The 13,477-nt window shown below is 37.8% G+C and overlaps 1 protein-coding gene across 1 annotated transcript in view; it reads left to right on the forward strand.

Moving 5' to 3' along the window:
• Nucleotides 1-13,477, forward strand: part of LOC135683823 (dynein axonemal heavy chain 10) — a 46,612-nt gene that overhangs the window by 26,771 nt on the left and 6,364 nt on the right. Inside the window, exons 43-62 of the mRNA XM_065199178.2 lie at nucleotides 271-669; nucleotides 1,104-1,265; nucleotides 1,659-1,980; nucleotides 2,354-2,442; nucleotides 2,854-3,090; nucleotides 3,541-3,738; nucleotides 4,087-4,320; nucleotides 4,721-4,818; nucleotides 5,370-5,535; nucleotides 5,951-6,103; nucleotides 6,564-6,781; nucleotides 7,069-7,438; nucleotides 7,852-7,987; nucleotides 8,475-8,629; nucleotides 9,043-9,131; nucleotides 9,472-9,601; nucleotides 9,910-10,183; nucleotides 11,640-11,899; nucleotides 12,569-12,907; nucleotides 13,255-13,455. Of these exons, the coding sequence (XP_065055250.2) occupies nucleotides 271-669; nucleotides 1,104-1,265; nucleotides 1,659-1,980; nucleotides 2,354-2,442; nucleotides 2,854-3,090; nucleotides 3,541-3,738; nucleotides 4,087-4,320; nucleotides 4,721-4,818; nucleotides 5,370-5,535; nucleotides 5,951-6,103; nucleotides 6,564-6,781; nucleotides 7,069-7,438; nucleotides 7,852-7,987; nucleotides 8,475-8,629; nucleotides 9,043-9,131; nucleotides 9,472-9,601; nucleotides 9,910-10,183; nucleotides 11,640-11,899; nucleotides 12,569-12,907; nucleotides 13,255-13,455 (4,230 nt within the window). The remainder of the gene's footprint in view (nucleotides 1-270; nucleotides 670-1,103; nucleotides 1,266-1,658; nucleotides 1,981-2,353; nucleotides 2,443-2,853; nucleotides 3,091-3,540; nucleotides 3,739-4,086; nucleotides 4,321-4,720; nucleotides 4,819-5,369; nucleotides 5,536-5,950; nucleotides 6,104-6,563; nucleotides 6,782-7,068; nucleotides 7,439-7,851; nucleotides 7,988-8,474; nucleotides 8,630-9,042; nucleotides 9,132-9,471; nucleotides 9,602-9,909; nucleotides 10,184-11,639; nucleotides 11,900-12,568; nucleotides 12,908-13,254; nucleotides 13,456-13,477) is intronic.

A 13,477-nucleotide genomic window follows, 5' to 3' on the forward strand; every position in this document is an offset into this window, starting at 1 on the left:
AAAATTTCTAGAAGTAGATTTTTGTAAATGTAAATTTGGCTAAATACGTACCGTCTTATTGTCATTGTACAGATAACAAATATTTGTGAAAGCCCAATCTGAATTCATCTGAAATCTAGAATATCATGTCAACTCAAAATATTATTTTGTTTACATTACATAAATTATTTTGATACATTGCAACCATGCTACTTGCCTGAAGGACGACTTCAGGTAAAACAAGGATACTATGCTTTCAATTATGCTTAAAAATTATGCTGACAATTTTAGGCCGGAGGAGGAAGGAATGAAGTGGATCCTCGATTTCTCACGTTGTTCAGTGTGTTTAACATGACATTCCCGTCAGAAGAGTCACTTAAAAAGATATACTTCTCCATACTCGATGGTCACTTAGCTCCGTTCAAAAAGGAAATCCGAAATTTGACAAGTCCCATCACCAACTGTACTCTAGAGCTGTACTCAAAGATCGTGCACGAGCTGCCACCAACGCCATCGAAGTTCCATTACATATTCAACCTTAGAGATTTGTCAAGGGTTTACCACGGACTGTGCCTGACAACGCCAGATCGGTTCAGTGAGCCACAACAAGTGATTCGAGTTTGGAGGAATGAATGTCTGCGGGTGTTCTATGATCGCTTGATCAATGATAATGACAAAGACCTTGTCCAGGTACCTCCTAGTAGCATTATCGTAACAAGGGCTTGATGGATATGTAGCGATGCAACGCCGTCGCAAAGAAATCAGGAACTTACACAAAATTGAATTCAGACAGAAGCGTTTTGAAGCTATCACTGTGAAGAATAGTTTCTGTGTCTGAAAAATTTCTTCTTTTCTTCAGTCTGTCTTAAATCCTCTAATGCATATCTTTGTCTGGACGCTGCTAAGACACACGTCACTCTAAGTTTCACTCGCTTGCTGGAGCAGCGTCACGATAGAGTCTTATAATGAAATCTAGGCGTTAAGGTCCTCAAATTTAACTCAAACTAATTAATTCATATGACTTCAAAGTACTCACTCTTGTAATGAATTAAAAGCATAGATTCTAAGACATTTAATGATTTATTTATGATGGAAACATTACTGAAGCCATTTCCATTTTGTAGGGACATTTAAAACGTCTGGTTGAAGAACATTTTGTGGATCATTCGTCAGTGGTGCTTCGAGACCCAGTATTGTATGGAGACTATCGCAATGCATTAACAGAAGAGCCTAGACTTTACGAAGATGTAGTCGATTATACAGCTTCTAAGGCCATCTTTGAAGAGGTTTGCTATCCCCAAACGTTTAATGAAATTGCTACTCTCGGATTATTTTCATTTTAGGTTCTTTAGTGTTAAACGTTTTGACGTCTTTTTGGAACCAAATGCTCTTTTGTAGGTGTTCTTTGGAACCAAATTTTATCAAAGTTTCTAAGTTTCTAAAATGCAGTGATCGATTTTGGATAGGTGTCATACCTAAAAGGTTTTTGCTTCTTTGCCCAGGGATTTTTACAAGGATTGAAGAATATTCTCGGCAAAATACCCCTTGTTTGGTGAATCTTCCTTAAAGATAATAAGGCGGGATTTGGGGTCTGTACTTAACTCTCCCTCGACACTTTTCAGTCATATGATTGCCATTTTTCCGGGTCCTGATTTTGTCATGAATATCGTTGATTTCAGATTCTTGAAGAGTATAACGTTGATAGAAACGCAATGAGCCTCGTTCTATTTGACGACGCATTAGAGCACCTTACGCGCATTCATCGTGTTATCCGCATGGATCAGGGGCACGCTTTGCTTGTCGGCGTGGGTGGCAGCGGAAAGCAAAGTCTCACTCGACTGGCTGCCTTCGCTGCTGGCTGCGATGTATTCGAAATAACGCTGACTCGTGGATATGCTGAGAACGACTTTAGGGAAGATCTGAAAGGCTTGTACCAAAAACTTGGAATGGAAGACAAAAAAATGGTATTTTTATTCACTGATGGTCATGTTGCACAAGAAGGTGAGATAGTGAGTTTCGAGTATTGTCAGAAATTCAAAATTTTGTTCCGTTGGATTTTCTTATAGCGACCACCTCTGAATAGTGACCGCTATTAGAGGTTCAACTGTGATAATCTTCGACTACCAGTTCCGGCCACGTTCATGTGCGATACCTAGAACATGCACAGATATCTTCTCCAACTTTTTTGTGCTGATCAGCTCTCCGTGGAATATTTTTTGAAAAGTCAGAAAGAGTATTTCAATGAACATCCTTATTTCTAGTTCATTACTTAAACACACACATCTGGGAAGTTAGGGGCATCTAGCAAGTATTTGTGTATCAATTGATTAGCATTAGATCTTTTCAGTTTATGGAGACTATTTCCTCTTTTTAGGTTTCCTGGAATTAATCAATAACATGCTCACTTCCGGGATGGTTCCTGCATTGTTTGCAGATGATGAAAAAGAAGCCATTCTCAATCAGGTAGGCCATTAGCTTTTTTCAGGCCCGTGGTCTCATTCAAATCCACCAGATCAGGTAAAAAGCTGGATAGTAAAAGTCGATAGTGAAACAACGAAAACGATGGCTGTGGGTTTTTGGACAAATGCATTTATTTTGCAAAAAGGTATGCAGCAAGCGGCTCGTCGACGGCAATAGTGTCCCTCTCTCTCCAACAGCTAGGTTGGTATATTTCTGGTACCCTGGGTTTAGACAGGGTGGTCACGTATGCACCTTAACGAAAGATAAAGTCAAAGCTGGAGTCAGTAAACAAATATATAAATGACATTGGCAAAAAGGCTCGCCTATGTGTTGCATAATATGAGGATTATTCTCAAAATGGTAGTCTTTCTAGTTATTGTGCAAACTAATCTTTTTACTCTTCGTGAATGCTAGATACGCCCCGAAGCGCAGAAACATGGCGTAGGACCGAGCAGAGAGGCGGTATGGCAGTTTTTTGTAACTAAGTGTGCAAACAACCTACACATCGTGTTGGCCATGTCGCCCGTCGGCGATACACTGAAGACGCGGTGCAGGAACTTCCCAGGTCTGGTTAATAACACCAGCATCGACTGGTTTATGGCGTGGCCGCAACAAGCTCTCTTTGCTGTAGCTTCGCGATTTCTTGAAGAAGTAAGTATCTTCTAAAATAGAATCAAAATTTGTGCCTAAGTAGAGTTGCCAGATGAGCTGATGCAGATGAGCGCATACCGCTTGGCAGTAAATTTGTCTAGCATAAAAAATTTGAAGAAAGTTTTTTTTTGCGATTGTCAATGCAAGACCATCAGGTATTAGCATCAGGCTCCGAGAGCCGCTAGATATGTGATGTGTCTTGATAGCTGCATCGGCTTTTTGTCGCAATTGTCTTTTCCTTTGGTTGCAATGTAGTTTTTAATGAGACTGTTTGAAACTGAAAAGAAAACTTAATTTCCAGTGAAAGATTAGGTGATTTGTTATGACGAAAAAATATTTGACTTTTGCCTCTTTATATAAATATTAAAAAGGCTCGGAAAAGAGAAAACGTAGAATGTTATACTTTGTGTTTTTTGTCTTTTTACAAAGTTTTTTCGTTCTCTTGAAAAGCAAAACAAGATACCCGATGAATACAAGGACAATGTAATTGAACACGTGGTCAAAGTTCACGGATCGGTTGGGGTTTACAGCAAAATGTTTCTACAAAAACTTAGAAGAGTCAATTACGTCACTCCAAAGAATTACTTGGACTTCATCAAAACGTATGTTCGATTGCTGGAAGAAAAAGATCAGTTCGTGCTTGAACAGGTTAGTGTTCTATTTAAGAAAGCAATCTTGCCGTTTATGATATAAACCTTTGTTTACTTGCCATTGCCGTACAAGATTTGTTGAGCCAATATTATTGTGTCTCCCTATAAAATGCTACGAGCTATGGAAGCGTAATTGGAAAAGGAATCAGTATAGACAACGAGGTATGGAAATTTGTGACGATTTTTTCTAGAAGATGATCAGTTTTGAAGGTGTTTTGGAAAGATTTCAAGCAACTAGAAGAAGAATTAGAAGATCAAACCAATTTATTAAAGTTTCCGAAGATTTTCTGTACGTTGAATGTTTAGGAGTCTACAGTTGTCTATAAGTAGTCAATTTTTGTTCTAGTGCCGGCGTTTAGATGGAGGTCTGTCAAAACTGTTAGCTGCAAGTGAGCAGTTGGTGGAGTTAAACGAAAAATTGGAGATTCAAAAGGTAGCTGTGACGGAGAAAACTGAGGCCTGTGAGAAACTTTTGGAGGAGATCACACAGAAGACGAACCAGGCTAACGAGAAGAAGGAAATGGCTGTAGGCAAACGATCAGAGATTGCTGAAGAGAAAATAAAAATATCAGAAGAAAAGGTTTCTAACTATCACATGCCTGTTCACGATTAAACATTATCAACTATTTTGTTTTCAAGAATTCATTTAAACTTTACATGGTGAAACTTCATGATAAAATCGATATGTAAAGGCAATGCTTTTCAATCTCAACTTGAAAGCAAAGCAGCAATAAGTATATTAAAGTGATCAAAATAACAGGGCCTAATATGTTGCGAAAGGAGATTTTATTCTATTGATTACAGATAAACAAAATTATCAGTTTTTCTTGTCCTTATCCCTTATTAATTTCGCTAATCTTTTTCTGGCTAGCATTATTTTTTACAGTTGAAGCAATGTCAACATTGTTTACTATCACATATGCCTCTCCCACAAAGGCTCTTGCGTCAATCGACTTTTCAAACTTGCCTTTGTCTTTTAGGCCGAAGCCGAAGATGCTCTTGCTGAGGCCTTGCCCGCGCTTGAAGAGGCCCGTCTTGCATTGCAAGAGCTTGACCGATCAGACGTCACTGAAATCAGGTTTCTTTTTGTAGCATTATATGAATGTTTCAAATTAAGCAGTGTTATATTCAGCACGCTCTTCAGTTCAATTTTCAGCTGATCTTCAGAATGAGTCCCGTAAACCAAAGATAAAAAGAATTTTTGTTAATAAAAAGGGGAGTGCATCGTAAGCAAAACTCTTTCAATTTTCTCTAGTAACACAGCATCTTTATAGGCAAATTGAAGTTTATCTTTCTTAAATTGAAAATTATTGTCTTCATTGTTGCCCCCCTCTTGCTCGTCTTCATTGTTGCCTCTATTTTCCTTTTAATACCTCAATATTTCACGCTTTAAAGTATAAATACAGAATCAAATGCAAAGATACTCTTGTCTTTAGCAAGCAAGCTCCAATCAGCATAAGCATCACTTTGATCTGTTTTCCATTAGCATACAGCCTAAATGAAACCCTGTCTAATCCACAAATGATTCATGATTAAAACCTGCACTATGGACTTTGTTATAAACGCAAGACTAATCTTTAGTGTTCGTTGCTAAACTAGCAATATATCGTATTTGGTATTTACTTTAAGAACGTTTTCAAAGCCACCCAAACCAGTGCAGCTAACACTGGAGTGCATTGTCATACTGCGAGGTATCAAGGATGTATCATGGAAGACTGCCAAAGCAATGATGTCCGAATCTGGTTTTCTGAAATCTCTTCAAGACCTCGATGTCGATGGCATTTCCTCTGGTCAGGTATGTTACCGAGTTTGTATTTATAAAGTTTAAGCAAGGAATAATGCATTACTCATTGCTGAAGAACGTGAAGATAATGAAAAAATCAAAAACTACTTGTTGGTGCCGTTTGATTCATTGGCATACAGAGATGGAATTTTACCAGACCGTATATCAGCAGATGTACCAAGCAAAATTGATTTTCGTACAGCGACGAGTTTCGTCGTACCCCTCTGTAGCCAATGACAGAATAGATAAGGATTTTTGTAAAATCCGTTACCAAGAGTCGCATCATTTTTTCAGATATGTCCTACAACATTGAGTTTCCAGTCCTTGAGTTTCCATGCACCCAAAAAATTAGCAAACATTGTATAAACTTTTTTTTATCTGCTTTGGAGATCAATTGAATTGAAGCATCTTTGAAATCGATTTTCAGGTAAGAAATGTGAAGGGATTGCTAAGAGAAATGGATACTCCGATCGATCAAATGAAAGAAATTAGCAAAGCTGGCGCTGGTTTACTGAAATTCGTATGGGCAATTATGGGATATTGTGATGTTGCAAAGACCATCAAACCGAAGAGAGAAAAGGTCAAGTTCTTATCCTTAGTCTTATTACTGAACACCTTTACACTTTCCACTACTTTGCAAAAGAGAATTGTTAACTATTACCAAGATTACAACAAGTAAGAAAAATGTACTAGCAAAACATTTCAGAACTGTGTACTTGATGACGTGGAAGAGTATTGTTATGTCAATGCTGTAAGCAACATGTCGAGAAAAACTATGCCAAGGGGTTAAAAGCAAGTAGTAACCAATTAAAAAAAGAACTGGAAAATATACAGCGCCTCTTGCAGACTTTTGTAGACCATACGGACCTAAGAAGTCTAAGCCCAAGATCTTCATTTGAAATCTGTTTCTTTTTACTTTGAATGGTGAAGTAGGGAAGAAAATCATATTCTTAAATATTCACCCTGGATTATATTAGACATAAATTGCAAAGTCTGCCAAGGCATATTGCATCTTTTGACCTCTTTGATCGACTTCACAGGTTGCACGGCTTGAGAGAAATTTCATGCAGAGCAAAAGAGACCTTGAAAGAATAGAAAAAGAAGTTGCTGCTATCGAGGCTCTGTTGAAGTCCCTCGGGGATAAGTATGAAGAAGCAATGAAAGAGAGGCAGAGTCTGCAGGAAGAGGCCAACATTATGGAACGGAGGCTGATTGCAGCTGACAAACTTATATCAGGCCTCGGATCAGAGAAAATCAGGTATGTTTACAGTTCCTTTTATCTTGTTAGCATATGATCAAGTATCATTTTAGACGAATTCGATTAATAGCAGTGCAACTTTTGTGAAATTTTGTGAAAAATGAATAGCAGTGAATAGAGTGCACCCGCAAAATATTATGAAAAATCTTGAAAATCCCTTGTCAATCGTACCCCCTCCCCCAACAATTCTGTTCAACTTACGGCACTATTTTGGGGGAGTTCAGTTAGTTTCAAGTTTTTATTTTCTATGGAGCCTTGTTTCCAATAAAGAAATTATAATTGCTTAGGTGGACGGAAGACCTTGAAGAGCTCAAAAAGCAACGCAAGCGTTTACTTGGTGACTGTTTACTTGGAGCAGCCTTTCTTAGCTACCTCGGCGCTTTCAGCTGGGATTTCAGAAACGACTTGTTACGCAAAGAATGGGAAGCGGATATATTGGCGAGGGAAATACCAATCAGCCAGCCATTTAAGTTGGATACATTGCTAACGAGCGACGTGGAGATAAGCAAGTGGACATCGGAGGGTCTTCCTCCTGATGAGTTGTCCATCGAAAATGGCATTCTCACAACTCAGGCGAGCAGATACCCTCTTTGTATCGATCCCCAACAGCAGGCATTGAACTGGATTAAGAAGAAAGAGGAAAAGAACAATCTCAAGGTAGTTTATGATTTTCTTGGCAAACTGTTTTATTAAACCCCAAACAGAAGTCTCCATTCAAAGGGTATCCTTCAAGGATGCGAGATGGTGGGATGTAGATGGTAGGCAATGCTTATGCATTTTTGGTGCAGATAGTTATTGGTTTGCACACCATGGGAGAAAATTTAGGGAACAGCGAACCTTGAATACAAAGGGTCTGGTAGTTTGGATGTAGTCAAAAAAAGGGACAGGTAGCTCTTCGCGTAGAGAAGAAGCGTGTACATTATACTAAAATAATTTGTACATTTAAAGTAGCAAGCCTAAAATAAAGCTATTAGAAGTACCAGTAACGTTGATACATCTATACAGCTATCAATGCTTGTGCAAACTCTTCGAATTGTGTTAAACCTATATTGAGTTTTGTTTTTTAATAGGTACTTACTTTCAACGATCCAGAGTTCTTGAAGCAGCTTGAACTTGCAATCAAATACGGTTTTCCAGTGCTCTTCAAGGACGTTGATGAATACATCGACCCAGTGATTGACAATGTCCTTGAGAAAAACATCAAAGGTGCGTTGAATTTCTAGTCAAAAATTATACTTAAAATTGTTAACGAAAACCAAGGCCCTAGGACACACTTCCTGTATAAATCAATCATATAAAGTTTAAATAATCAAAATTACAGTTTACCGGTGTATCGTTAAGTAATCGATGCGGTATGGGCAGAGGTGTACACGCTTTTGGTGTTTAGAACAGGACGGTTCTAAGTTGCAACACAGAGCTATTGTTAGCTAGAAATTATTATTTTTACTGCAATCTGAAAGGTCATCGTGGGTAGCAAAATAGTATAGATTTGCTGATAAAAATGTTGAATATTTTTACATTCCATTCCTGTTCTTTCAACAGTTGTCTTGCTTATGATTTCAGAAATCTTACGTATGAATACAAGAATCCCTACTTTCATCTCATTAGAATTCCACAATTTCCTTGGTTGGCCTTATTTACTAAGCTAAGTTTTGTTGAAATAACTGTTAAGAGGAACATGTTTACTATATAGGTGAAGCTGGACGACAAAGCGTAATTCTTGGTGACAAGGAGATCGACTACGATCCTGCCTTTAGGCTCTACCTGAATACGAAGCTGTCCAATCCAAAGTACACACCGGCCCATTTCGGAAAATGCATGGTTGTCAATTACACGGTTACTCTTAAGGTGAATAAGACACTTTGAATCTAATGGGCATTTTCATACAGGGGTTCATAGCTTTGAGTCACACTTTAACCTATGCAAAATGCTTATTTTTTTAATTCTGCAAAATGCTTATGCAAAATTTTTGTCACTAGCGTTATAGTTCTCCGTAGTTCATACGTAAAAAATGGCCCGGCTCTGTTTTTGTGCTCTGTTTTAGATTTGTAGCATCTGCATGAGCTAAGAGAGAAGCTAGATTAGTAAGCTATTTAATTACTTAATGTAGCTGAAAGGCATAAGCTTTCTTTGCTTTCCAGTCCTTAGTAACGAGGCTGATTTACGTTAGCTTCGCATGGCATTATTAAGTTTCATTGGTGCTCACATAATCATGACTATATTAGCCAGCAGAAATTGATATGTTGGCATTTTTATTCAAGGGCCTTGAAGATCAGTTGTTAAGTGTGATTGTTGGCTTTGAGCGGAAAGAGTTAGAGGAACAAAGAGAGAGGCTCATTCAAGAAACAAGGCAAGACATATACCAAGCATTTTGACTATAGCTCATTAAACTTAAGACTTTTTAGTATGTATTCTCTAAACTCTGGTGGCCTACTTTTCCCTCTAAATTCTATCCTCTGCACTTTTGCGGCCGTAGTTGTTATTCTCGTTTTAATGATAGTCTCCTTGTTAACAGTTAACAGTTAACAGTTAACAAATGTCATAAAAACAAACTGTAAAAGACTAGAGGTTTGTTGGTCATTAAGATTTAGCTGTTGGATTAAGACAAATTTTGGAGCATCCTTTACGAATAACTGATTAAAAATTGTTTAATGTCGTTTGTGTATGATGACAGAAACGTTTCTTTCTAGTGATAATAAGCGCCTACTGAAAGATCTAGAAGACACGCTTCTCAGAGAATTGGCAACATCAACTGGAAATATGCTTGATAATGCAGAATTGGTGCAAACATTGGAAGACACAAAGGGAAAAGCTACGGAAGTGAGTATATCTCTTGTCAGTAACAAGAAAACTTTGTTAAAGGCCCTTCACTGCTCAAAATTTAAAAACTAAGTGCTAATCCCGAGGATCAAATGAAGATGTAACTATTTAGCTTTTCCTATTTTAAAATTGATAGGAGAACAGGATTTAGGAAAATATGCTTAGAGAAAGGTGAGCTTGTGACACAGCCAGGGCAGGACTCAGAGTGGCTGTCTGCTTATTATAAAACTTTTGCAACTTTAATTTTCCAATATTGATTTCGTTAACTGTTGTATTTCTTTACAACTTTATTTTGCAATTGATTCTAGGTAGCCGAAAAACTCAAGCTTGGAGCAAAAACGGCAAAGGATATTGACAAACTTAGGGATGGATATCGACCAGCGGCGAAACTGGGTGCTGTGCTTTTTTTTGTGCTTGCAGAAATGTCAAACATCAACTCCATGTACCAGTATTCGCTTAATTCATTTTTGGACGTGTTTGGTCTCTCGCTTAGAAAGAGCTTGCCAGATTCCATATTGACAAAACGGTTGAAGAACATAATGGACACGCTAACAGTCAACCTCTATAACTACGCCTGCACTGGTAAGGCTTTGATCATGTATCTAAATTACCTAACAATAACAGTATGGGCGAAGGTGAAGAATCCGGTTCAGGTAATCCGATTAACCCTCGTGTCATACACGTCGATGAATTTTTTGACTGCATCAACGAATCACAGGTCGCCTAGGGTCAGGGAACGCTCTCCTAAAAATATGACACGTAGCAAAACATGATACCTCTTCGGTGGTACCTCGAGATACTATATATTAGCTTGCGTGCTGTACAATAAAATGTGACGATATAATTTTGAATTTAAGTAAAATTGTATTAGGAAAAGAAAGCGAATTTATTAACGGTGGTTCGAACATAGCCCGATATCAAAATTCTATGTATGCCACGTTTCTGCTTATCCGTACATTCCTAAAAAAACTGTATTGTTTCTCATCATACGTTTCTAAGCCCAAAATGCTTTTTAGTCAGCAAATCTCCTTAAAAGAGGACTTGCCTTTTCGAGTTTTAGACTGTTCGTTTGCCTTCGTTTTAAAGGTGTATCTGAACATTTCAAGCTCAAAGGCTCTTACGTAAGGTTCTGATCTAAAACCTGAACTTTGATGATGAATTTGATTGAAAACGGTTCACGGGCAATGTACTTTAGAATTAATACAATTTCATATGTTATGCCAAGACAGGCTGATTCAAAGGTGCTGATTCAAAAAAAAATGTCATGTAGGCTGTGAAATCTTAGGTTTTTTGTGTGCTTATTTACTGTACCGTGTTGGCTATTTACTCTACACTAGGCTATCGTAGTTTAGAGACCGCAGCAATTGCCCTGTTCACACGATACCTGATTCGTTTTTCTGCTGCCGCGTTAACAGACTTTGACAAGTGAGGGCTTTGACAACGTTTATACTTTTAATTATATGAATTTGGAATGCCATAGCAGCTTCGGTTAAAACAGAAGACTGTATTTCATCTACAACCTTTAATTAAGAGCCTAAGAAAACGGCGTACTTGCAAGACTCGTCTTTAGTACAATTATAGAAATGAAGCTTCTTTAAGATATTCCACAGTCGCGCTAAGTCATTGAAAGACCTCTGATGGCCTATTTGTCTAAACCTGCAGACATCTAGCCGAGCAGATGTGTCTCTGTTATCATTTAATCTTCTTATAAACGTTGATTCAGAAATTAGCCTTACCACCTATAACGTTTTACCAACAACAAGAAGGACAGTTATTTTAGCAGCAAACTTCAGACTAAAGATAACTTAATGATGTGGATTACGATACAGTTAGCTGCTTTGGCTAAACACTATCTTGCAAAGTTGCTATTTATCGATATAATTAAACAGCATTACACCAGCCAATTAAAATAGCACATATCGAGTAGATTTAGAAACTAATTTTGGTCGTAGCCTAATCTGTCTTTTCTCAAGCGTTGATCTGACTCAATGCTACTAGTTGATACGATAAAGCTTTTAATTTGATTAATCTTTCTTAGGTTTGTTCGAGCGACACAAGTTGTTATTCTCGTTCCAAATGACTGTGAAAATAATGGAGGCGGATAACAAGATGAGTCATGATGAGCTGGATTTCTTCATCAAGGGAAACATTGCGCTTGAGAAGGGAGCAAGAAAAAAGCCTCATGCTTGGTTGACCGATCAGGGATGGGAGGATATTCAAAAACTTACTACCGTCGTCCCTGATAAATTCTCTAATCTTGCCGACAGCATAGAGAGAAACGGAAATGTTTGGAAAGAGGTGGGTCTTCCATGTTCCTACCTGCAACGAGGCAGAGCGGGAAGGGGGTAATTACAATCCACCATATGTCTACACTGGAAGAAATAGAAGATTTTCCAGAGTCATTTCCACAAACCGAACAAAATTTTCTAATTGGCCGCGTACATAGTGTCAGAAACTGAGTTGTTTCTTTCCTGAGAAAATTGCAAGTGGGGTTCTCATATCTATTGACTTCAGTCAATACTTTTGGCGTTTAAGTTTGAATGTTTCTCCAGTCAGTTTGGATATATATATATATATATATATATATATATATATATATATATATATATATATATATATATATATATATATATATATATATATATATATTGATTCTGAAGAAGCATATTGCGAAACGTTAATCAAGTTGTTTTTTACTGATCATCTATTTAAATTTTTTTTAATAAACATTACAGTCTAGAGCTTTTGAATACATACATATATATTTATATATAAATACAATTCCTGGATATCTCGGTCATGCCATTTTGCTAGAATCATTTTGATAGTCTCAAAATCACAAATTCATATGCATCACAACAACAGGGAAACATACTGTTTAGAAAACTATTCAGTTAAAAATGCATTGCTAATGATTGCCTGGAAGCAAATTTTAGATTATTACATCATATTTTGTCTCTGTTGCAGTGGAACGATTTGGATGCACCAGAGTCAGCACAGTTCCCTGAAAACTACGAGGAAAGCTTGACGGATTTCCAGAGGCTTCTTCTCTTGAGATGCTTCAGAGTGGATCGCATTTACCGTGCAATAACAAGCTTTGTGATCGGCAGAATGGGCGAAAAGTTTGTGACACCACCGGTTATTAGCTTCGAAGCAATATTTGAGCAATCAACGCCCTTTTCGCCAATCATATTCATTCTGAGCCCCGGTTCGGATCCAGCAAGTGACCTCATGAAACTGGCAGAGAGATCTGGCTTTAGTGGAAACAAGCTAAAGTTTTTAGCCATGGGTCAGGGTCAAGAAAAGGTAGATACTTGAAATGAGTTTTAGATTATTGCACGATGCAAGGAGATGCGGCCCAATTAAACAAGGGACATTGTTAGAGAATCTGATAAGGCATACTCTTAATGGCCTTAAAACAGCAGCAAAGTTGTCGGTTTTAAAGTAAAATGGCATTTTTCAAGCAAAAACGGACTTCAGCAACAATGCCATTAGATTTTATTTCCTGCTTGTCAAAGCTATAATTTTATCTTCTTATGCTTGGAAAGTTTTCCGTATCTTGCTCTTTTCATTAATCTGATCTTTTCATGTAGCATGATACTTTATAGAGTTATGTAAAAATTGACTTATATCCCTGTCATTTTCTATGATAGCTTGCTCTGCAACTGCTAGAAACAGCAATAAGCAGAGGACATTGGCTAATGTTGCAGAACTGCCATCTCTTAGTAAAATGGTTGAGGGAGCTGGAAAAGGCCTTGGAGAGGATCAACAAGCCACATCCTGATTTCCGGCTTTGGCTCACAACAGACCCCACTCCACAATTCCCGATCGGAATTCTACAGAGATCTCTCAAGGTAGGATTCAAATCACGTTATC

This window comes from Rhopilema esculentum, chromosome 7 (genome assembly GCF_057945365.1).
Source record: "Rhopilema esculentum isolate cy_ngs chromosome 7, ASM5794536v1, whole genome shotgun sequence".
Classification (NCBI taxonomy): Eukaryota; Metazoa; Cnidaria; class Scyphozoa; order Rhizostomeae; family Rhizostomatidae; genus Rhopilema; species Rhopilema esculentum.